Source organism: Dermacentor albipictus, chromosome 4 (assembly GCF_038994185.2).
Source record: "Dermacentor albipictus isolate Rhodes 1998 colony chromosome 4, USDA_Dalb.pri_finalv2, whole genome shotgun sequence".
Lineage (NCBI taxonomy): Eukaryota > Metazoa > Arthropoda > Arachnida > Ixodida > Ixodidae > Dermacentor > Dermacentor albipictus.
In genome coordinates, this window is record NC_091824.1 from 164,754,427 (window position 1) to 164,778,921 (window position 24,495).

A 24,495-nucleotide genomic window follows, 5' to 3' on the forward strand; every position below is an offset into this window, starting at 1 on the left:
TATCTGTGGTTCGCGTATAAGCAGTCTAGCGTCGTGGCATTAACGTAAATTATCATCGGTGGTGAAGGGTGTGCACTGACTGCACCGCCAGATCATCAGCTGCCTCGTTTCTTGAGAGACCAGTGTGGGATAGTATCCATTAAAACATCACTGTTCTTCCCGCAGGGGTGATTTATTGCGTCGTGTTAAGCATAATTTGTGTAAAAGAGGTGTCACTATTGGCGCTAAACAACCGACTGGGATCTCCGTGGGAGTCGACTAAAATAACAGCTTTTGACAATTCAGATTTTGTATTATGTACTTGAGCGCCATATTAACTCAATATTTCTGCATACGTTGGACATGCCGTATAATCTGTTCGGATAAAATGTTGTGCTGCAGGCTGTGCGCCATAAAACACTGAAGTTGTACTACTTTCGTGAACAGAGGCCTCTGTGTAAACTTTAGTAAAATTTGTATATGTGTTTTCTTCAAGGGACGCTGTCAAAGTGGCGTATACCTGAAAGGCATACAGGTGTTCTTTCCATCGAACTCCTGGAGCACTTAACTCTACGAGCAGCCGAGGACGGTTGTGTTCTCGCTAAAGAGCCGCGTCCTCTTCGACATTCACAATCTCAAGGAAGGCAGACGTCATTTTTGCTATGCACGGCTCTGGTTAGCCGACCAGTCGCTTAAAGAACTTCTTGCCGCCGTGGACCCGACAGAAGCGATCATGTGATGTAAGGCTCTTTGATCAGCTTCTCAAATGGAGCCTAAATCCGCGAGGCAAGCCCCAAACAGCGGCTGTCCCTAAAAAAATACTTAGCCTTCTAACATTGGGTGGAATGAAAGCCAGTCTTGGCTTTGATTTGAGCCAATGTTGAAAGGCTAAACATTCTTGAAGGACAGCCGCTTCTTGCAACCTGCTTTATGGATCTATAAACAGAGGGCTACAAAACTAATAAAAGACAGTGACGACGCAATTTCCCGGTTTTCTAAAAACATACTTGGGTACTTTATGTAGTACTAAGAAAACGTAAAAAAAAAACTCTTATATTGGCACTTTTCAACAGATACATCGTATTCGTTGACTAGAATGCGTACGCAGCCGTTCATTCCTTCACGAGGAAGGGCTTGAAGAGGTTGCAGGGTTCGCTGAGCTTCCTTCGCTTGAAACTGTTCGGCTTCATGGTGATGAGCTCGGGGTGTTCACCTGAGTACTTGGGCCATGTTTCATTTGAGGCTGGGAGCGGAATTTTTCTGCAGAAGAACACGAAAGAAGTGACAATCTATCAGTTTCGGCTTGTCAAGTTAAGCGTTTACAAAGCGAAGTAAGAAAGAAAATGATTATTGATTTGTTAGATGATACTGATAATTAGTTGTTGAGAAAAATGATGCTCAGAAGCTAACACACTAGTTGATAGTCCGATGTGGAAATTATCTATAAGTAAAAAACCAGCAGATGGGACATTTGGTTCCTTATGAAATAAAATTTGAAGGCAGTATAAGTTTTTTTTTCTATTGTTGTTGCCACCAAAGGTTCCATTGCCTTTTGTTGGAGCACCTGCAATATGAATATAATAATTATAAAAGCAAGGGTAGGGAGGAACGTACAACCATGTCCTTAGGTAAAACATGTACCTATGTTAGCTGGTGCTTCTTTATAAAATGCTCAGTGTGAAGCAAACAATGATGACACAGACACATAGACACAGTGTTGTTCCCGTGTCAGTGGTCTGGTCGCTTACTTCAGGCTAACTATGTAAGAATTAAAAACCTTGGCCCGGCCATGCAGACTTCGTTTGAACATGTTGTATTAAACTAACGAAGTAGTTTTCTCTATGTCCTTCGTTGCTAGAGGTGAGGAATTCTGGACAGCAATAACCAGTGTCTTCAGTTGCCGAGAGCACAAAGCACCTGTTGAAACGATTCTTTTTGTGAATAAGTAATTGCACAGTAAACAAAAGGAAAATGAGGCAAAGTTGATTATTTCGCCCATTTGGTCGTGACAAATGTGTTACTATCTTTCCACCAAGCTTTGCCTAAATACTTATGAAGTTAAAACAATGGGGCTGTAAGAAAACCAACAAATGATTACTTGGAAAACGAAAGCCAAAATTTGCTCAGGAGATACCGTGTCAAGTGGAATTATGAATTGGCCATACATAGCTTAAGGCCATGGTTATAGGTTGCTGTGGGCAGCACACCTTGAATAGGCACATGCTTTCTTCGAGCTGCAGTTATTCCCGAGCTCTCCCCGAGCTCCAACGCTGTCACAAAAGCTAGCGGAAATGTGTAGATATAAACCTGTCCGTGCCAAGGATCGCCAGCTGGCGCAGTGGTCGATTGGCCTTGCTTTCATGCACGTACGCGTGTCCGATTGTGGGATCCGATCCTTGTTCTCCCAGCACAACAACGCGACGATCAAATTATTAGGCAGCAATCGCATACACTTTTCTCTCGTGCCAACGTTAAGTAGCTCTTCGAGACAATTGGCATCGCAAAGCAGGTGCGTGCGGGAGAACGTGCGCGCCAAACCGCATATGCACGTGCCAGTTCCCATTAGTCTGCAGACGCGGAAATGAAAGGGGCGAATAAAAATTTGGAGGACGCTTAAGCTTCGCCTGTGAGAGTGGAACGCGATAGCATTCAAAGACCCCTGACTGCTTTTCATGCTTCCTGGCAAGTGCAGTTTATCTAGCCGTAACGGTTACCGGGAAACGGTGGCGGCGAACGCTATGCACGAAGGCTAGCTTTCTGGTAGAAACGTGGCTTCTTGCATGGCTCGTTTTCTTGTAATTGTTTCGCACTTTTAATATTTCAGTCGGAGAAGAGCGAACATGACAGATATGCGCTGTCGGTTGTTTTTTGTCCATTAGATTTGTTTGTGGGCTGGCGTTCTCAAAATTACGAGGAATAATTTCGTAAAGAATGAAAGACAAGATATGAGCAACTTTGCTGGTAGAAGAGGGGCTAGGTATGCGTGGTTCGGAATTCGGTTCGAAATTATATTTGCCAAAGCAACGTCGGACGCTGGACGCCGACACCGGATCTATCGCGACAGGGGGCCTTTAACGCCATCGCGTTAATAGTCAACCTTATCGTTGTCTTTCGCGTCGCATTTCTCTCTGCCATGCACCTCTCCTGATCATTCTTCCCTCGACAAACATCAGACGTCGCCTTCATCTTCGTGAACATCATCTTCGTCGACGCCTCGCAGTGTGCATTCCGGCGTAGCTTGTGAACAAGTGTAGCGTACGAAAACAATTATGGTGACATTCAAGTTGGGTCTTGTGCGGAGCAAAAAGATTGCATGAACACGTTGCGCTGGATGTCAATAAAGAAAATTTGACTCATTAATTTAGTTTCACAGCCCATAATAAGCGCTTCACATGGATTGCAGTATGCATGGTGGATCTGTGTAATGATCTCCCGTCGCGTTTGTTCGATGGAGTCATATATTTAATTGCTTGCGTTAGAGTGGGGATGGTAAATATTTAGAACCTTAAAAGTAACAACAAAGGTTGCGGGGCACCCTTCGCAGGAAAAACCTCACGGCACGTATATTAGTCAGACTGCGCAACGTTGGCGACTGCCTGAACACAGGAATAAATGTTTGACGCAGCAAGAAGTAGCCCTTTCAGGAACATGAGAGCATTCCCGATTTTTACGAAAGTAACAAACGAACGCTGCCAGAAAAATGGAAAGAAAAGAAGTAGTAACAAGAAAGTGCGATAGGTGAACTATTGTGTTATGTGCTAGCAAAGGCACTCACCCTTTCTTGATGAATGAAGACCAAACAGCAACAGTTTGTCGCATGAATAAATGTTCTTCAGGCGTGAATCGAACTGATTTCACGAATTCCCTTGTTTCTTCAGTCAAAGGTGGCGTAAACCTGCTTTCATCTGAGAAAAATGGTAGGACACCAAATGTGAATGGTAGTTCTTCGACATGCGTGGGGCCGTAGTGCTTCGGCCATAGACTATATGATGGCCGATGGTCGAACTTATACATGTATGTGGCAACGCCTTCCTTCGCCGCAGTTGTGGCGAAGAAATGTGCAGGGCAGTTAAACAAAACGTCTGCGAGTAGAGTGCCAACCGTTCTTATCACATTTTCTTCGTCATGTTGTACTTCAGGACCACCAAAGTAATGTTCCGCCATCAAGTTAGCTCTGTCCATAGGAATCTCAAAGACTAGGTAAAGGGCGAAGGCGATTCCCTTTCTGTAATCTTCAGTCAATGCGGAGTCCAAGTCCGGGGCAGCGTTACGGATGATGTCTATGAATAGGGCCCCTTCCTCAGACGTAGTGCCAATAAACATCTCGTCAACATGTATTTTTTTCCAATTTTCTTCAGAGAGAAGGTTTGCTGGAAGGAATTCATCTCCTGAGTCTGGTACGAATAGTTGGCTTTGTATAGATTTAGAACCGATGGCACTGTAGATTGTCTTAGCGTCAAGCTGACGAAGGCAATTCAAGATTTCCGGAACTGTCTTTCGAGTTTCTACTTCAGAGTCATAACAGCCCAACTTTTCGGCATGATCACGAAACAACAGTGAACCCGAAAAGGCCACGCCGATGATTAATGAGATCGGCGTGCCACTTTGAAGGATGGCCCTTTTGAAAAGCCCACGGCTGATGGCCGACGTGCTGTGCAGTCCCACGCTCATGGCTCCCGCGCTGTGCCCTATAAGCGTGACGTCGTCGGGATTGCCTCCGAAACATGCGATATTCTCTTTGACCCAGCGCAATGCTGAGAGCTGGTCGTAGAACCCGATATTACCCGGTCGGCCGTCGGGTGATGCGGGGTAAAAGCCCAGGATGCCCAGTCGGTGGTTGAACGTGACGTACACGACATCGGAAAGCGCAACAAAGTTTGCCGGATCATAAATGAAGAGCCCGGCGTCTCCCCACTGAAACGCGCCTCCGTGTATGAAGACGACCACGGAAAGGTTTCTCCCGCTGCAACAATGTTCTCCGTCGCAGACGTGGGATGGCCTCCACACGTTCACGTGAAGGCAGTCCTCGGTTGCCACAGGGTAAGTCAGACTCACGTTTGGAAGCGGAGTGAAGTCGGGCTGCCAACATGCCATGGTCTTCATAGTGGCATTCAAGACGCCTTTCCAGGGTTTCACCGGAAGGGGTTTTCGAAATCTCAGCCGTCCTATCGGTGGCATCGCGTATGGTATTCCGTAGAACGCTTCAACTTCTCCATACTCAACGTGCAAGCGTTGTCCGGCAACGAATCCCGAAGCTGTGTGGACGGTCGGCGTGTTGATTGACCAAATTTCGTTTAGGGAACAGAAGATGGCCAGAGCCCTGAAGAGGCAGGCAACTGAGTTCATTTCGTTCACACCGATCTTTTTTGGCGGTTCTTGATGCAAATCTTGCCGGTGTGCAATGCGGGAAACAGCCGTAGCAAGAGGATGCACGAGCGACTGACTGCCTTTTAAGGCTGTTGCTCTGTAGCGCTACAAGACGGGAATGAATAAGAAAGTACAGCAGCCGAGCACGCGCGGCGCACCCTTTCCTTTTGCGTGGCTGGAGCCATTGGGCATCACGCGGACAGCAAACCCCGTGAAGGCTTCAAGCGGTATAGTGAAGCGGTTCATCATCGCACTTAAAGCTTTTCCTCTGAGGTTCCAAGGACAATTTGTTTTCTTTCCTGTGTCATGGTTCAGAGACATCACGCACCATTCGCACACCCTCTCCTTTCATATAGCTCTTTCTTCTTCATTTTTTTTCTTGGCTGAGAAGAGGCATGAATGAAGCTAGAAAATACTGCTTCCGCTTCATGCCGCGTATAAGTTGCCGATAGCGAGCCAAGCCCATCGATTAGGTATGGGAGATTTCTCAGTAAAACCTTATTTGCATTGTCAGTTTTCTTATCTGCACCAGAACAAGGAATATTTATAGGTGCGGCTTCCACTGACAAGTGTTGCGCATATCCTTAGTAGGTTTCCGGCTCACAAATGTCAGCCCTTCTGAGAACCAGTTCCTTCGTTGGGCTACATCGCCTGTGATAAATCCACAAACAGTAGCTCACTAAGATGCTATTGCGCTTCGATCGATTTCCGTTAAATGATATGAAGCATATGTTCTCCTTGTCAGAGTCAGATACAGAGTGATTTGTGTGAATCTGATGCCCTTGCACAGATTGAGCAATGCTTTCTACATGGTGTTCTTAGGGGTCTGTTTTTACCCCTTGCTCAACTTGCTGCAGTCGTGACATAATGTGGTAGGAACCTAGCACTCAATAGTTTGACATCGTCTTGACTTCAAATAAATAAATATGAGGCAAATAGTCACAACAGAGAATCCCCCAAAGCGCAGTATATATTATACCAGCATTTTGTATGCATTATGGTATGAGGTGCACAAAGCTACAAAAGCGCTGTTGCGACTTTTGAAGGCTACCGGATTGAGCGGTCGTCTGGGATACCTAGCTGAAAACTTTCTTTGCGTTGGTTACACCAACACAGCACTGTCCTTCTCTTAACCTTTTCTCCCCTTTTTCCATCCCCCAGCGCAGGATTGCCAACTAGACTCAGTCCTGGTTAACCATCCCGTCTATCATTCATTAGTTCTCTCCCCCCTCTCTCTATGCAATATTATTGCTTTTTTATGGTGTCACCCCTAATGACATTGACATCAGCGCTATGTTACAGGTGATGCATTAAGATAACCACACAATAAAATAAGAGAAAAAGGAAGCACTTTGATGACGTTTTTGCAGCTGCTTCTGGGAATAACGGGGACAAGGGAAATCACCCCCGTTTTCTGGACTCCTCTGAGCGCTCTCTCGTTAATTTCACGTCGCTGTGCACCAGCTGATTTCCTCTGGGGCGTATGGCGAACAGACCGTGGATGAGCCGCTATAGTTTTTCTTTTTTCGCCGTTGAGTGCCTGTCTCCTAATTGTCGACAACATGCTGAGGTGATGTGAAGATGTCTTCTTAGGCGTTTCAGACACAAACAATTCTTATATATGGTATATGTAACTGAGCCTCGCTCAACTGGTTTGAGTGTACCAACGAACGCACTGAATGGGTGCGCTGGTGGCCTCACTTGGCAACACAGAGGAACGGGCTCACCAACTGCATGGCTGTTGCTGCAGCGCTCTTGATTGCGATGGTGAGGTTCATGATAATGATGATGGTGATTATGGTCCTCAAGTATGGGGAACAGGCCAAGAATCAGGCGGAAGTAGAGCAAGACTGCGAGTCGGCCTAGTTAGAACAGATTCATCTTAAAACTTATTGTGCGCAAACAAACAGCGACGAATAATAGAAGAAACACAAGGACGAGCGCTCGTCCTTGTGTTTCTTCTATTCTTCGTCCCTGTTTGTTTGCGCACAATAAGTTTTAGGAAGTAGAGCAATGCCGTTTCTTTATCACGAGTAGTTGGCTCATTTTCCTTCGTACCTCTCTTGCCCCCACCCCCTTTCCCTCCCTTCCTATAGCCCCAATGGTCTAGACATGCATTTCTTTCCTCCATTTATCTTTATTCTGCGATGAAGAAGCAGGTCTAGAAGTTATCAGAAATACTTACAGGAAGTAATTACTTGCTGAAAAACGCCACAGGGCGCAAAACTAAAGCATTGTTATCGTATTGATGACGTTATATGCCGCAAAATCAAGTGTTCGTTGCCTTCCCAGGCAGCTATAGTGGTGCGTGCCGCGACGCACGAGACAGACGTAAGCGAAAACCGAGGACAAAGAAGCGAAGCTGCATGCGGGAAATGAACCACAAAAAAAAAAAAGAGATGGAGCACAAGCGGCGGTGGTGATTCTGTCGAGCGATAGAAAACAGGATATGGTTGTATCGGCGCACATCGATGAGTGAATGATTGCATTGAAATGTCTCGTCAGTGTCGCAAATGCTACAAGCGTATCGCATTCTCTTGCGATAAAAAAAGAACACATTTGCGATACACCTTGAAAAGAAGCAATTGCCATACATGCAAGTATGCAGGAAGCAGACACGTTGTGTAGTAGAGCTAGCTATGCGGGCGTGGTTCGGCGTGTATGTTGATCCAGCGCATAGAAACAAGTACAATCGCCCAATTTTTTAACCTGAACGCGCGAGCATCGACCGGCCAGTCGATAAGCGCCGTATAACGGAGTACAGCGGCGAAGTGTGCGAGAATACGCGCGTGCGCGCAATGCACAGTCCAATGCAGCTTCCCTCTGCCAGGCTGTTCCGGCAACCGGACCCCACTGTACTCCGTTATACGGCGCTTATCGACTGGCCGGTCGATGCTCGCGCGTTCAGGTTAAAAAATTGGGCGATTGTACTTGCGTTTGCGTTGCGTATAGCTTTGCAGAAGCTCTGACTCACGCGAAAGCCCGTACTGAGCCGTACCGGAGCCTGACGCGTATGCAGCATGACAGCTTGGGCTGAGTGCGAAGTAGGATTTGAAGCACATGGTGCCGCGCACATTTTGCGTGAGGTATTGCGAATGTTGGGTGAAACTCTTGGTAATTGTACACCCTCTGTTAGCCTTACTAGGCATTATATCGTGATTTCTATTGTTTGTCGTCTTTCTAATTTTGAAATAAAGAATTGCTATCTTTACAACTGCTTCACGTTTTCCAATAAGATCTTGTTTTTCTGCTTTTTTTTCGAAAGTTCCCTCTCATTCGGACCTAAGCATGCGACAGGCAGGCTGGTAAACAAGCAAGCAAGCAAGCAAGCAAGCAAGCAAGCAGGCAAGCAAGCAAGCAAAGCGAGGGTGCGAGGGAGCAAGCAAGGAAGCAACGAGGTCGCGGGATCGTATCCCGACCACGGTGGCCGCATTTCGATGGGGGCGAGATGCGAAAACACCCGTGTACTTAGATTTAGGTGCACGTTAAAGAACCCCAGGTGGTCGAAATTTCCAGAGCCCTCCACTACGGCGTGCCTCATAATCAGAAAGTGGTTTTGGCACGTAAAACCCCATAACTTAATTTAATTTTAAGCGAGGAAGCAAGCAAAAAAAATTGCGAAGTTAATGGTGTTAGTTTAGGCGGCTTCAGGCCATCATAACACAACCCCTTGCACTGTATATGCTAAGATGCAGAACCACGCGAGTGCCCCCCCCCCCTCCCTCGCAGTAACAGATTTATACGACTGTTTTTTGGCTCAACAAGTTGTAATACTGACGTAATAGCTCGGCGGAAACCCGCAAGTTGTAATATTGTCGCGTTGTAGTGACAGTGAAAAACACAGTAGTAAGAACTGGTGAAACCTGAAATTAACTTTTTACTGGGAGAACCTGTGCCCAGACAGACAGGTTACACTCAAAGCACAGCGATAGCGGCGAGCACAGTCGGCGATCGTCAAAAATCTTCGAGTCAAACGCGGCGACGGCTTCTATACATGACTCGTTGAACGTTCCAGCACAATTGACGGTGCCTGCGTGCCTTCCAGAAATTACTGCAGAATACGTGTAGCGCATACAGTCTTATTATTAAAGTTTTACCATACCATACCATACCATACCATACCATACCATACCATACCATACCATACCATACCATACCATACCATACCATACCATACCATACCATACCATACAGTCTTATCACACAAAGTCCGGCGAGAACACACAAAACAAGCAGAATCAACGATATCATTCGAGTAAGTTCCAAATGACCCAGGCACGTCTTGCCGTGAGCGATAACTTCTAGATGTTAACGGGTGAAATGCAGTCCCTGGGAAAATGATAAGTACACGTGCCAGTATAATGGACTTGCCTGTGTTTAGATTCACTTTCATGTTTGCTTGATATGCTGTTACTTTTCTCAACACTGGAAACCGCTCACGCTAACCTCAGGGCTGGGTGAAATAATTCCCACGGACACGCTGCAGCAGTGGAGTTTGGTTACCCACTCTATAGTTGTTAAGGGCAGATGCGTTACAAACTGTTGATGGTATCGATAGCGTCTATGAATAAACAAGAGAAGGTCGAGGTAAAGTTGTCTGCATACTGAATAAGACATTCAGAAATATATGCTGTACAACTGCAGGGGACCACAGTATCGAAGTACACTTCAGAAATCTTATTGTAACGGCCTAATAATTACTTTTCCGCATTTAGAAGCTTTATTTCTGTCTCGCAGATCTTGTCGAGAGGCTTTGTTCGAGGCACTGCCTTAATATCAGGTTACTCGGTAACTTCTACGCCCTACTGATACCACGCTGACCGTGATCGTGCATCGCTTATACCGTTGGAAAATGTAGACAGGCGACACGTAATGCACGTTGCAGGCATATTAGTTGCTGTTGCGCAGCACGCCGCGGCAATCGCCTTGCCTACTGGCTGAGTTTGCGTGCGTACGCGGAACGACATGTTTAGTAATTTAGGACCTCGCACTTGAACAGCTACGAGCAAACCTGTTCGTCTTGAAGAAACTCCTTAAAACCTGTGCACGAATATGGTTACAAATGAAGGTTTTCATTTTTTATTCTGCTTACCACCATTGCACTAGGCGCGCTTTAATAGCTGTGGCTATAATCCAGGAGATACACGAAACAACTTAAAACAAAGTGAAAGAAAGTAGCAGTCTATTTTCTACCACTACATGCGTAACAAGTGATTGCACGCAGCACATGTACTTTTATCCACATCAGTCGCAGTGTGCGCATTGGCGTACGTGACATGGTTTTACCATTTCGGTCTCGTGGTGCGCAAGGAAAAATTGTGGCAGAAACCATCCCTGATGATTATCTATGCCAATGCGAAGCATTTCTTTCCGGCTGCACGTGGTGCAAAGCCCTAACGAACTCACATCCTCCTTAGGAAACGCTCGCTCGACGACCGCCACTTGCGCGGGCTGCGGCACCGTGACCGAACCAGAGGCGGTCAGAGACACCACACGCCACACCAAATTCGTCTTCGACAGCGTGCTTTTGAAAGTACGCGTCTGCGCCCCGCAACGGCCGGTTCCCCAATCAGGGCCACTTAGTATCAGCGGCCGTTCGCTTGGCCTCTAATTGTTCTTCGTCCGCGCGTCGCTTCTCTATAGTTTCTGGCGCTCCAATGCCACGCGAATCCCGCCGCACAGTCTCCTGCGTCGCCACTTCGGTGCACATCGCAAATCTCTGTAGTCTCTGCAGAGCCCTCGCGCTATTCCGCTCCTCTTCCGCTTGACACTTTCGAGGGCCCATTGTTGTATCTGCAAGTGGAGGCCCACAACACAGCGTAACCGAGCCACGCCTATTCGTGGCGCGCACGCCCGTGCTGGCGAGGGGTGCAAGAAGGTGCCAAGCCATTAGCGACGTGTGCGCGGGCGCGCGGGGGTGCGCGCCTCGGCGACAAACTACCTTCGACGGCTAGGCAAAGAAATGCTTCGCATTTAAAGACCAATCTGCTTACCCAACGTGACTCCATTTCGTTTTAGTCTGCAGAGTATTGCTAGGCACGACCGCCTCACTGGAGGCGCTACTAGTTTGATGAGATGATCAAGCAGCTTTGTCTTGTCAGCAATGTTGAAGGAATAGATTTTAGTTTCTGTTTCTGCACTGTGTTTTATGCATTTCTTGGACTACTGCCCCAAAAATTAAATAAATTCGGCAGTATTACGGGCCAAAACCACGATGTGATTGTGAGGCACGTCTTAGAGGGGAACTCACGATTCATTTTCGATCAGCTGGGTTTCTTTAACAAGCACCTAAATCTGACTATATAGGCTTTTTATAGGCTAGCTGTATATGGCTTGGGTACCACATTATTTGCTTGCCCGCACACAAAACTACCGTCATCAATGGCTCATACCACCGTAAACAAGCAAAACCTGCAATGGCTCATAGCCCCGTAAGGTTCCTGGCTACTCACTTTGCGTCGGTTAGTTGCGATCCCACTACCCCTATGGTTGTTATCGGTGATTTCAATGTGGATGTGTCGGGATCGAGAAGGGAGCGCTTCACGTGTTGTAGACATATCGCTTGCGTCGCCACATCGATCCGGCCTAACCGACCACCCAGCGCCTTACGTACGTCGATTCGAAATTAATAGATAGTTTTAGAATTGGGGATCCAGAGTTCACGTTGTGTTGGTAGCTCTTGGGATTAGAGGAGCAGCAGAGTTTGAGAATTGGGTCAAGCGCAGACAGCGTTGGGTCGAGCGCTCAGGACGCTGCAGTGGGGAAAATAGAAAGGCGCTTGAAAGCAAAATAAAAAAAATGCTTTTCTGATAAGTGAAAACAAACCAAACGCATTTTTGAGCAAAAAGGGCAAACAATAAAATGTAATAAGCGTAATTACTGTGTTAGTACTACGAGCTCAGTATGCGGTTTTAAGACCCAAGACGGCTTGGGGACCCACGCTAATTTTCCATTTTCACTTGAGGCCCACAATTGCTTGCGTCTCCAAGCCGCTTGGGTGCCCGATTCTAAAACTTACTATTATGAAAGAATGCATTTGCAGTTGCTAGTATGCCGATCGATCAGAGTATATCATCGCTAGCACAAAGCTATTGTGACTGTCATTACTAAGTGACAATGAGTGATGCAATAAAGTCTTTACCACAATTTACACAGTAGCGCAGAAGCACATGGACGGCGAAAGAAGACGGGACACATCGCTAGCGCTGTTTCCCGTCGTCTTCTGTCGTCGTCCATGTGCTTCTACGCTACTGTGTAAATAATGTCATACCAACTAGCCCACCAGTCTTTCCTTTTGAACATTACCGCAAGTTTTCTTACCACGATGCTTACAGCTGCACTAGTCATCCACCTTCGCAGGGCTGAATGACCTTGAATTTTTTGCATTTCACCCCCGTCGAAATGCAGCCGGCACCACCGGAATCAAACCCGTGACCTGGCACTCAGCACAGCGCATCGACATGACCACTGAGCTAGCACGGCGGATGGTCTAGTCCCAGATTTACAGGCAGCGACAAAGAGTGCCTGCATTTTTATTAGTCGCTTGCATGTCCACCGGCTCGCCTCCGACAAGGCTGTGGGGCTGTGCCACGAAGCAGATAGCGCCCTCCCGCGCGTAGCTATTGCAGTTTTGTGCGTGAAATTATCCGAGGAAAAAGCCTCGTGCTCCAGTACAGTTTAGCGTGAGTGAACCGTCAGGCCGTGCATGTGCGATGATCGTATCAAGTTCAGCGTATCGCCGGCTCGAACGCTTCCTGCACTTATGCCTGTGAACAGTGTGTCGTCTTCGCGGTGTGCTGTGCAGAATGCGAAGAAGCCAGCCTGTTTCTGTGCTCGTGTGAGTGGCCGCATGAAGAGCTTGTTTTACAGCCCGCGACAGGAGCACATAAATACGGACGTCTCGTCTGCTCCTGGGCAATGCAACAAAGGCGGCTGGTTCCACGGCGAACAGTGAGTATAGCACCTAATGTCAGCAGTTCCAGAAATCGCGGGTCATCACTGAACTGGTTTTTATTCACTCGGGGCCGTGGACAAACGTTGTCAGTACCAAATTGGGCGTTAATATCATGAGGATGCTCTTCACGGAATGCACCGGTGGCTTTATCGCTGAATTTGAGAAAGTTGCATGTAACACGGATGCTTTGCTAACCGTAAACGCGTGCACATAAAAGAAATTCGGATCGGGACCGAATTTCGCAAAGCAAGGAAGGCGTTGTGTGCTGTACACAAGTGAAAAAGACGACCCTGTCGGGTTGATGGCGCCTTAAGAAGTTGTAATCTTGCTCATGGTCAGTATCACTAACGCGGAAGTTAAAAATTGTTGCTGCGGACACAGCTCCCTGGAGATTCTGGAGTCTTCTGGAGGTTGCTGAGGTCGCAGTACACGGCCTCCACTTGCCCCCTCTGGAATACTGACGCAAAAATCTGTGTCATGAAGCTCGCACAATTGGTGACTGTTGGGCAACCGCAGAGAAACCTGTGTTGGTTTGGGGCTAACAAGCTCTTTAGGCTAGAAGACACTATGGTGTGAAGGGTAAGCTAAAAAACATTGGATCTGGCATTGATGAGTGAAATCGACCCGTAGTTCGAGACGTTTTGGAACCAGACTTAAAAGCGATTGCTTTCACGATTAAAGCTTTTTATTTTTCGAAGTTGATGTTATGCATTGCATATGACATAAAAATACAGAAGGCTCAAAGTCACAAGACTGAGAGTGAGACCTCCTATAAAACCATATATCAGACAGCAACATCTCGGTAAACAGGGGTGAACACAGAAAGTTGAGTTATAAAAATGCTCACTTACGCAAAAAATAAGACATATATACAGACATATAAACATAAGAGCACTTATTCTGAACATTAAGAAGTGTTTACGAGGGAGCAGGCTTCTACGCAACGAATTGCTTATCAAAATAATTACTTTTGATCGATTGCGCATTTTCGTTATTTTGTAATTTAACGAGTACATTGTTTACTAGCTAACGCTCAATGTAATTTAATTGCTTTTGTTAGTAGGCAATCACAAGTAACCAGTTAAATTTTAGACGAAACAAGCTATAACAGGTGACGCAGCTTTGAGCACTTAAATTTGTTGGGAACTACAATGTCCAAAGGAATGAAAACGTGTACATGGGTTACCTTTTTCTCACAATAAGCGTCCTGCAGCTGCGCTTTGATAATCTGAACATGGCAGGCTAGCATATTTAACCACCTTTCGTGGAAGCCCTACCTTTGACCCTTTCTTTTACAATAACAATTATATCTGTCTGTCTCTTCTGGAAGTGCTTTTAAGCTGCATTTATAGGCGGTAAGAGCTGCTATTCTATTCTTCTTCGCTTCGTGTAGTTTATAATTTTTCTGATACAGACGGAAGATTTAGGCCGTTAAAAGTATATGTTTTGATATGTCTGCTATTTACGTGTATTTTCGTCATTGTACCACACTTGCAACATTTTTAGGGCTGAATACTATGCAGGTTTCTAATAAATTACATCATAGACTTGCTCACCTTTTCAAGGCACGCGCACATTTGCTGACGTCCGTTACAATTAGCCGCTTCTGTCTAAATGGCCAAAGAGTGAAGCGCGCCCGGAAAAGTTCCTACAGATGTTGCCCGACAAGTTGAAACGGCGCTTCCATATTTCGATAGTGATGGCCACTTAGATGTCGCGCCAGGGAAACACCCATGGGGGATTTTTCAGTTTTTCACTGGCCCTGTCGGGAGCGCCTTCGTCTAGCTCCAGCAACAATGAAGCACTGCGCTTCATAGGAGACCCAGACCCGAGCATCGCGGCATTGAGTGGCTAAACAAGGTGTTCGTGCGTTATAACACAACGCTTTTGGGCAGCGCACACATCGAGTGAGTTCTCAATGTCACTGTGGATGTCTTCAGAAGAAAACAAGGAAAGACTACCAAAGAAAACTTTGAAAAGCAATTCTCAGCGAAGATAAACGTGAAAGAACCAGGCCATCTCAATTGTTCTTTTTCTTGTATCTGTGGCATGTTAATAAATCTATGGAGGAAAGCAACGTTGAATCAATCGATCAGTAATTGGTGACGCTAATCAATTACATTTTCGAGGCAAGTAACTTTTTTTCGTAACGTGTACAAGTATGCCAGGAAGACATTGTTAGTTTTGGTGTGCGCATGCGTTGCGGCACTTCGGTGTGTTTTCTGAATGCATTTCTTTACCTCGTTTTTTGTTTGGGTGCATAAAAACGCACTAGCTTAGAATAGAGTTTCTAAGCAAACACACGAGCAATGAGAACAGGAAGAGGCAGCGAAATTCTCGTGCTACGTTTCTTCTGATGGACGGCGCTGTGACACAGCGGCACTGAAGCTCTTCACTACTACTTAGACCTGCATAGCGAAAAGCTGTGTTCTCTTTCATTTGGGGGATTTGCCGCAAGACGTATCAACAGTGAAAAAAAAAACACGAACAAAAGAGGCACTGTATAAATGTGTTCATTCCTGTGGGATGCAGCTACTGCATTTGTTATTTGTTATCAGATTGTTCCCAACTGTAGGCAATCGGGCCGCTGGACAGCTATTGCGTCCCAATGCGTCATTGCTGTCAGTGTATGTGTCAGTGCGTATGCACGTATGTACTGTTTGCCTCAATATGCTCTGCAATATAGATAATGGTAAAGTCAGCCAATAAACGTTAAAAATCTTCGCATGATGAACTTGATTTGGCAAGCTTATACCTTATAGTTTTATTTTCTACCGAGTCAAATAATGCTGGCACACGTGTTTTACTTTCGCGTACAACGTCAGGTTTGCTTTTTCGTTCAGCAGTGTCCGTGTGATCAGTCGATTCTCACATAGTGCATGCCACATTCATTCTCGCATGGCAACAGTTATAGGCACTCTAATACTTGAAAGACAGGCCTTTCTTATCAAATTGTACGCGACGCATGCAACAAGTCGAAGAATTATCGTAATCGTCACCATGTAACTTTGTGCTCGACGTCGGACTGCCCAAACAGGCGCCGATTCTTTCCGTTCGACGACAGTTGAGCACGCTAATGATTCTAGCGGTCACCGAACGCCCTGTCTATTCGTACTCTTTTTTTTTAACCTGGCACAGGCTGGCCGCGATGAATACTTGAGGCTTCACTTTACCTCATATTTGTCCATACGCCTACAGCTGTAATAATGGAGCTGGTTTAACTTAGTGCAGCATTTTTTTTTACAACGGTATCATCTTTTGCGGGTTCTCTGAGCTCTCCGTAAGGAATCAACATAATTATGACACGTTATATGAATAAGCCGAAATAACGGTGGGTCATTGCCGTGATTAGCCATATCAAACTGATACATATTATCGATTACACTCACACATATAAGGAAACTGAAGGAAGTAACAAGAGCAGTTTAGAGCCGCCGTGGTTGCTCAGTGGCTATGGTGTTGGGCCGCTGAGCACGAGGTCGCGGGCTCGAATCCCAGCCGTGGCGGCCGCATTTAAATGGGGGCGAAATGCGAAAACACCGGCGTACTTAGGTTTAGATGCACGTTAAAGAACTCCAGGTGGTCGAAATTTCCGGAGTCATCCACTACGGCGTGCCTCATAATAAGAAAGTGGTTCTGGCACGTGAAACCCTATATTTAATTTATTTTAATTTAAGAGCAGTTTAGATATGTTGGTACATGCAGAAAAAGTAATAGCACAAGAAACTAGACAAGGGCAGAGGAGGCGTCACCCCCTGTCGTTGTCTCGTTGTTGTGATGTTGCTCTTTCTTCAAGTAATTGGTATTTGCTTCTACAGAAAGAACTACAGATATGGGATAGTGCAGGTTGCGATAGGGTCATATATGCAAGTAGTACATTTTCAATATAATTTTATTCGTGGTATAGGTAAGGCTTCCAAAGTTCGCATCGCTCGTAAGCACTTCCTGTGGTGAAGTTGTTCGGACGAAGGAGTAAGCTTTGGTACGTGGGTGGAGCGTAGTACGGCCAGGAAGTAACAGCCTGAGGTGATCCTGGTTTCCTGTAAAAGTTCAAAGGAAATTCACTCAAAGTCACAGAAATTGGTCACAAAATTGACGATTCAGTTTTGTGTTTTCCTGCGAGGGTATAAAAAGCCCACATGAATACGTTGTCAATTTATATTGTCACATTTAAGCTGTTTCGCTTGCTAAATATAAGATGAATTTATGGATTATTATGGGTACGCTTTATCATAGCTGGGACGCATGCAATAACATTAAATAACATGATCTAACATGAATTTGTAAATGTGAAAAATAAAGAACTTTTCGTTACGTATTGGTGTTTGTTGTACTGCTCTGCTGGCATGTAAAATATTTGACTGGGGACATGTTTCAAACCTGCAGTCATTTTGGCAACAATAAGTGCTTTACATTCAAGCCGTCGCCCACCTTAGGTGCATGCCCGGCGGAAGTACTCGTAGTGATAGGTATCACTATGTCGCATAGCCATAAATAAGAGATGAAGTTAAAATGTTTCCCTGCCCTTTCTTTTCTGCAAGCTTTTTGAAGTATACCACCGAGGCTAAGCATGCAATAGCTGTCTGTGAATTTGCAGAAGGGCAATTACGTACTCTCCAGTAAAGGCACACTCACCCATATTTCGTGAACTTGTACAAGAGCTCCATCAGCTCATCCGAGAAACTTTGCTCTTCTTTAGTAGGAGCGACAGTCGAAAGCAGCTTTCTCGCTTGTGAATCGAAGGCATCTGTGTATTTGCTCTTGTCGGAGATTTGAGAACCACTTCCATAGAAGAAATATATGTCGTCAGAGTGTGCGACACCAAAGCTTTTTGGCCAGAGGCTAAACGATGGTCGATGAGCGAAGATGTATTTGTACGTCGGAATACCTCCCCTGGCTGTCAAGTTGGCGAAAAAATGAGTCGGACATTCGAAGAGAGAGTCACCGATGACTTGCGAGAAGATAGCGAACACGGAGTCGTCGTCATGCTCGACGTCATAATCTCCGTAATACTTGGCCACCATTCCTCTAGCGTCCTTAATGGGTATACCGTACACCGTCGCCATGAATGCCATGACTGCGAGCCTGTAGTCTTGTTTGAGGACGAGGTCAATTTGCGGGCTTAGGTAACGAATGTTGTCTACAAATAATGTACCCTCGTCTTGAGTTGTCCCTAGCAGAACACTTTGTACGTTCAGTCCAGCCCATGTAGCCGCCACTTCAGGGTCATCGGGCATGAAGGAGTCCCCAAAAACGGGGACGAACGCCTGGTTAGCAGGGTCCTGCTTCTTCACGGCGTCCATAATTACGTTGGCGTCTAGTTTCTTCAGGCAAGCGACTATGTCGGCTGCCTGTTCATTTGCGAACCTCGTAGCGTTGTAGCAACCTAATGCTCCTGCCATGTTACGCATTTTGGCGACGGAGCTCTGGGTTCGCCAAAGAATGGAGCTGAAAGGGGTTCCGCTATGCATGATCACCTTTTTGAAGAGCCCGCGGCTGTGGGGTGAGATGGCATGGAAGCCGACCGAAATTCCCCCAGCGCTTTGTCCGGCGAAGGTTACGTCGTTACGGTCGCCGCCAAAGTTTGCGATGTTTCTCTTCACCCACTTCAAGACGAGGTTCTGGTCCCACAAGCCGTTGTTCGCGGGAGCGTCCTCGGTGTTAGTCGTCAGAAAACCGAAGATGCCAAGGCGGTAGTTGAACGTGACGAAAACCACATCCGACTTGGAGACGAATCTTTCCATGTCGTACACGAAAAGACTGGAGTCTCCCCACTGGAAGCCGCCTCCGTAGACGAACACAATTACGGGTAGCCTGGCGCGGCAGCGTCGGCGCTGGCACTCCTGAAGGGCAGGTCTCCATACGTTGAGGTAAAGGCAATCTTCCGAGGACTTGTCGTTGTGTAACGTCACATTTTTTAGAAACCTCAGGTCTAGCTGGCGACAAGGAGTCGGCTTTGTCGTAGCGTTGAACACTCCTTCCCATGCTTTCGCGGGTCGAGGCCTCTGGAAACGGAGTTCTCCGACGGGTGGTTCAGCGTATGGAATGCCGTAGAAAGCATCGACGAACTTGTTGTTCACGAGCAAACGCTGTCCAGAAACGAGTCCCGAACTTATTTGCACCACGGGGACCCTAGCAGCTGCGCAATATGTGAACGTGGTGCACAATACAGAGAGGAGCCACATTTCCTGGCAGCGCATTGAACGCCGGCTCGAAAAACAGGAATGATGGGGAGAGGGATCGCGCGTCGTGTCTTCTTATAGCGAGCTGTCGCTTGTATTTACGCCCGACTTTCCTTTTTATGTCTTTTGGAACGTTACCTGAACAAAGCTGTGCGCGTTACATCGGCTCTCTCTTCTTCGTTATGGGGATCTCTGATTGGACGCTCAAAGTTCATTGAACCTTGACACGAAACCGTGACGTCGAATTGGGTCTTGAGATTTGCCGAAACGACCATGGCTCTGCGATCGCCACCGTTTTGTGGCCAGTTTGACATAACTTATATATGATTGTACTTAAAGGCCACTATCCAATGTCCGTTGGAACAAATCTCATATACGGATAAAAATAGTTTTTCGTGGTGAGGGATGTTGGCAATCTTGGTGCAACCGTTTGGTAGACTAGTGCTCACTCGGCAACATTTGTCCGATAAGTTCAAAGTACGGAAAAACGGGAAGTGGGTCCACACGTTAATGTACGAAGCCACCTAAAGCATCTAACAAAAACATAGGCAGACAACTTGACTCCACGACGCGATGTCACACGGCATTAGCTGATAATATCGTCGTGTCCTCTAATTGCAAGAGTGGGTAGGCCGATACGACGGTTCAAAAAGTCCGACACCGAAAACACAGTTACGACTTTTTTTTTGACCCAAGACACGGTGACTTTTCTTTTTTTTTGTTCCATAATCGACCTCGCTGTCTGAAACACGCATGTCCGATCTGTGAGCCTGATTGTGAGACCATCTTTTTCTCATACTTTCTTTTTTCCTGTTTGTGATTTCTTTCGCACTCTTTACCTGTTCTTAAGCGGACATTCTTTCAAAGGTACTTTCGGGTGAAAGCAAAATTGATGGCTTTATGCGTGTGAGCCCTTGCCTTCGCTTCCCGACTGCACGTCAACCAATGTTGCAGAAAGCACTCTGCGCTGCAGCACACGTGCGCCGGGGGGGTGGGGGGGGGGTGGAGGGGGAGTGGAGTTTCCTTGCCGCGCGTCGGCTGTATGGCAGCGCTGTCGAGGTCACCTTCTCGCTGACTCAAAGACAGGTGATACGTGCTTAAAGGGCCCCTGAAACGGTTCGGACAAATTTTGTAGGCGCCTAGGGTACAGCTTAAGTAGAACATTCGCACCACAATTTAAGTGAAGCGTTACGTATTAATGGAGCTGCAAGCGATTAGAAGTTACCCTCCTCCCTAGCTATGCTTTTCCTCCTCAACTCGCTCGCCGAGCGAGCGGCGCTAAGCTCCGCCTGCACTGGTTCAGCGTCACGATGCGACGTCACATCGCTCACTTCCGGTTGTTTGGGAGCACGCCCCCTCCCGCGCGAGACCTCTCCGCTAGCCGCTTGGCCGTCGATCGAGAGCTATCGAAGCAGCGTGCGTTGCGAGCATTCTGTCGCAGCGCCGAACGTGTCCGGTACTCCGCTAAAAACAGGCAAGCTGGTCATTTCGGCAAATGACTGGAGGCATAAACTCAAGCTGATGAAGGAACTTTAGCGTAGACGTACGTGAGCAGCCTGATCGGTCTGCACGGTCCAGACACTTGCTGGCGCAGCGCTTAACCAGTCAAACAAAGCGCTAATATTGCTCTAACCAAGTGTAAAGCATTTTAAACATTTATAAATCAACGTGCTGATGATTACACTCCTGCGAAAAATACACACCAGCAGCAAAGAATACACTTCGTTGCTGCTACTGTGTATGGTTGAGCTCTGTGCCACCAGGTGGCTGCACCATGCAGACCGTTCACATTTGCCCTTCTGCTCATCTCGTGGCTCATCCCGGCACAGTCAAGCGGCCAGACCCTGTCCCCTTGCGCTTGCGTTTGCCCTAATACTGGACTCGCGGTTTGCAGGTCGCTAGGTTTGCAGTCCACAAGGCAACAAAGTCGAATCATAGTGCTCGCGAAAAGACTGAGACCGACTCTGACCGCGGAGCTCTCGTCAAAATGGAGTACGTTGTAACACAAGCAGACGACACTTGCTGTGTGCCGGAAGTGCTGAAGTGTACTAAAAAACTATTCTTGCGTATTCTCTTTAAGTTATTTCCTTTTTACAAAAACAAAGTAACTAACATTCCAACTATTACGAGCATCATTTGTTCACCATAAAGTTGGAAAAATTATCGACCACGCGCCCTGGTCAGCCAATCAGATGGCTCGCCCATGTGACGTAATATGGGTTATTTGCATCATATGGGTAGGGGCGGCTTAAAATTCCGCCGAGCAGTGCGCTGCGATCGGCAGCGATTTGTATTTTTAAAACCTTATAATAAACTGCATGCTTTACGCAGAGCACTTAGATGCATCAATTAATGATCAGAAGAACCTACTCTAACGACTCAGTACATTTGTAGAAAATCGTCAAAAGAGTTTCAGGGTCCCTTTAAAAAACAGCATCGGAGGTCACTGTTCCCTACACACGTGTCTCAGCGACGACAAATCGAACTTCTTAGTTGGGGTTCATTACTTTCTCTGTTGGGGATCAGAATCGAAATTCTTGCACTCATAATGACGGGCCTTTAAGTTAATAAAAACAGTTGGTGATAAACATATTTATATAGAAAGAGAAGGGGTAGTTCAGTGGTGTGAGGCATCCCTGTTGAGTCAACGTTGCCTTGTCTTCTGCTCAAGTAACGTACGCAGGGTATCCTATCGGAAGGCAAGAACCTTTCAAGGTGTTTGCTGTTGTCCATCTCGTCGTGTATTTTAACTCTGAAGTAACTTAAAGGAATATTGTTATTGTGAAGGTTTCGAGAAGTGATTTTTTTTGTTTCTTGGGGGGTAAAATCAAAATCTTTTTATTTTTAAAGGCGGTAGAGATTTCTTATGCTATACCTGTAAACGATTCCTCGCATGCCTCGAATTATCAACATTACGTTTCTTTCAGACGGAACAAGCCACTATTCCAAATGGGTACATTATAGCAGCGCACCAATTATGATCTTGAACAAGTTAGGTTAGCGAAAAACCAATCCAATTTTATTGTTCCCATGTCCTAAAGATACATCGCTTGCTGTCACTCTGCATCGTGGATGACCGACAAATTAAGTGTTATTTTACGAGTTAACGTTTCAACTTATTTTACTCATCATTCTTGATCACTGCATTTGCACCAGGCCATTAATAGAGGTCTTGCAGTGCGCTACATGCGTCTATTTGGGAGCTGAGTGATTAACGTACACGTATCATAAGCTATCGTGACGACGTGGCGATGCTATATCAAGCGGCACCACGTCGTCTTCTTTCTCATCAGTGCAGCCACACTGTAGCGGCTGTTCCGTAGCAATATGATTATTTATTTACGTACACTGTTAACGCCACGGATAAGCACATAAAGGTTTAGTCGCAGAAATTAGCATTATTTCTCCGAAGCAGGAGAGGACCGTCTTACAGGAAGCATTTTCTTCCCAGCTGTTCTCCTTGGAATAGTTTGCACATTACTCTCAGCTGAGTTTTTAACGGATTTCGCCATCACTCACAACTGATTGTTAACATGAGTGCGAACGGACGTCGTATAAGCGAGCTTTTGCAAGAAAACAGATGCCATCGCTGTTGGCACTAATGTACCCTTATACAGTACGCGCGCACTCATGTTGGAGTCTAAGCACATGGACTTGGATATAGAGTTAGAGCGACTTCGTGCACTCCATTGCCATGCCGAGCGGCGATACCGGTGTACAAGATTTATCCATGGGCTTAGGACAGCCAGGTGAACAGAAAAGAAGAAGATCCAGCGTCACATGAATAGATTAGCATCTAGATCTTGGACCCCCGGAAGAAACTTTCCCACATCTGTAGAACCATAAGTGCTCTGTGTTCTCTCCCTGAACAACGGTTCACATTCTTCCAGAAGCGGTTGGATGTTGAGGTTGCAGAAGACATTTGTGCAAGGATCGCGGCCAAACAACCGGTCTAGGCTTTCCTGCCCCCAGCGACATCCGTGCTTCGCGTGACTACCGCATAGATTTTCCTTTCACAATGGAGGATCTTGAGGCGGCTCTTGCTTTATATAGGCGTTCTCCATCCCCTCAACCAGACGGAATATCATACCGCGCCTTGTGCAACCTCAGTGAATGCGCCCCTCAGTGAATATGCCCCGAGAGAACTTTTAGATCTCTATATATTATCCTGGCAAGATGGCGTGGTTTCCGAAGAATGAAGGAGAAGCCGCTTGGTCCCTCTCCTGAAGCATGGCAAGTACCCGTTTGAACTTACCTCATACCGCCCAATAGAGCTTGCCATATGTGTAGGAAAGATAATAGAAAAAAATGAACCTTGGCCGCTTGGTCTCGGTACTTTGAACACTCCAGCATGTTCCCAAATTGGAAATCAAATTTTCATCGAGATTGCTCATCAATAGACAGTGTTGTTGATCTTGCTACGTATGTCCAGCATCAGATGTCTTACTTGTGCAGCTTTGTTCTTGGATTACCCGCCGTGGTTGCTCAGTGGCTATGGTGTTAGGCTGCTGAGCACGAGGTCGCGGGATCGAATCCCGGCTACGGCGGCCGTATTTCGATGGGGGCAAAATGCGAAAATACCCGTGTACTTAAATTTAGGTGCACGTTAAAGAACCCCAGGTGGTCGAAATTTCCGGAGTCCTCCACTACGGCGTGCCTCATAATCAGAAAGTGGTTTTGGCACGTAAAACCCCATAATTAAATTTTTTTGTTCTTGGATGACACTGTTATCGATTCCCTTGAGATGGTTGGCCTTGGGGCCCGATTTTTTCAATGAATATCTAATTACCTATTTATAATGTCGTTCTTCGTGTGTACCGGTGATGGCCAAACCGCAAGACGCTACACCTCAAGGTCGAGTGCCATGTCTCACCCTAGTCAACGTCCCAATCATTGGTCTCGTTGAACATCTGCCAGCAGCGATCAAGATATGAATGTACGCAGGCGACATATGTGCATGCACTTCAGGTCTGACACGTCCTCAGATAAGTGCAAGACTTCAAAAAGCTGCTA

At 46.4% G+C, this 24,495-nt stretch overlaps 3 protein-coding genes across 4 annotated transcripts in view; 1 reads left to right on the forward strand and 2 right to left on the reverse strand.

The window, feature by feature from the left end:
• Positions 1–1,039: 1,039 nt before the first annotated feature.
• LOC135900010 (acetylcholinesterase-1-like) lies at positions 1,040–5,411 on the reverse strand. The gene is made up of 2 exons (XM_065429442.2): positions 3,755–5,411; positions 1,040–1,239 (listed from the first exon to the last, which is right to left on the reverse strand). The coding sequence occupies exons 1-2, from the start codon at positions 5,323–5,325 to the stop codon at positions 1,092–1,094; spliced, it is 1,719 nt and encodes a 572-aa protein (XP_065285514.1). The 5' UTR covers positions 5,326–5,411; the 3' UTR covers positions 1,040–1,091.
• Positions 5,412–12,768: 7,357 nt separating this feature from the next.
• Positions 12,769–24,495, forward strand: part of LOC135899961 (acetylcholinesterase-like) — a 478,426-nt gene continuing 466,699 nt past the window's right edge. The window contains exon 1 of one of the 2 annotated variants that reach the window (XM_065429357.2): positions 12,769–13,296. The gene's annotated coding sequence lies outside the window, so the exon portion shown is untranslated. The remainder of the gene's footprint in view (positions 13,297–24,495) is intronic. The other variant, XM_065429350.1, reaches the window with a different exon arrangement.
• Positions 17,932–19,485, reverse strand: LOC135899935 (acetylcholinesterase-1-like). Its single transcript, XM_065429310.1, has one exon. It carries the CDS (start codon positions 19,483–19,485, stop codon positions 17,932–17,934), a length of 1,554 nt encoding a protein of 517 aa, XP_065285382.1.

Bases quoted from the DNA above. Each gene is read 5' to 3' on its own strand.
- LOC135900010 (XM_065429442.2), bottom strand. From the start codon at position 5,325: ATGAACTCAGTTGCCTGCCTCTTCAGGGCTCTGGCCATCTTCTGTTCC. The intron at 1,240-3,754 runs GTGAGTGCCTTT...GTTCTTCTGCAG, and splicing joins TCTTCATTCATCAAGAAAGG to AAAAATTCCGCTCCCAGCCT.
- LOC135899935 (XM_065429310.1), bottom strand. From the start codon at position 19,485: ATGTGGCTCCTCTCTGTATTGTGCACCACGTTCACATATTGCGCAGCT.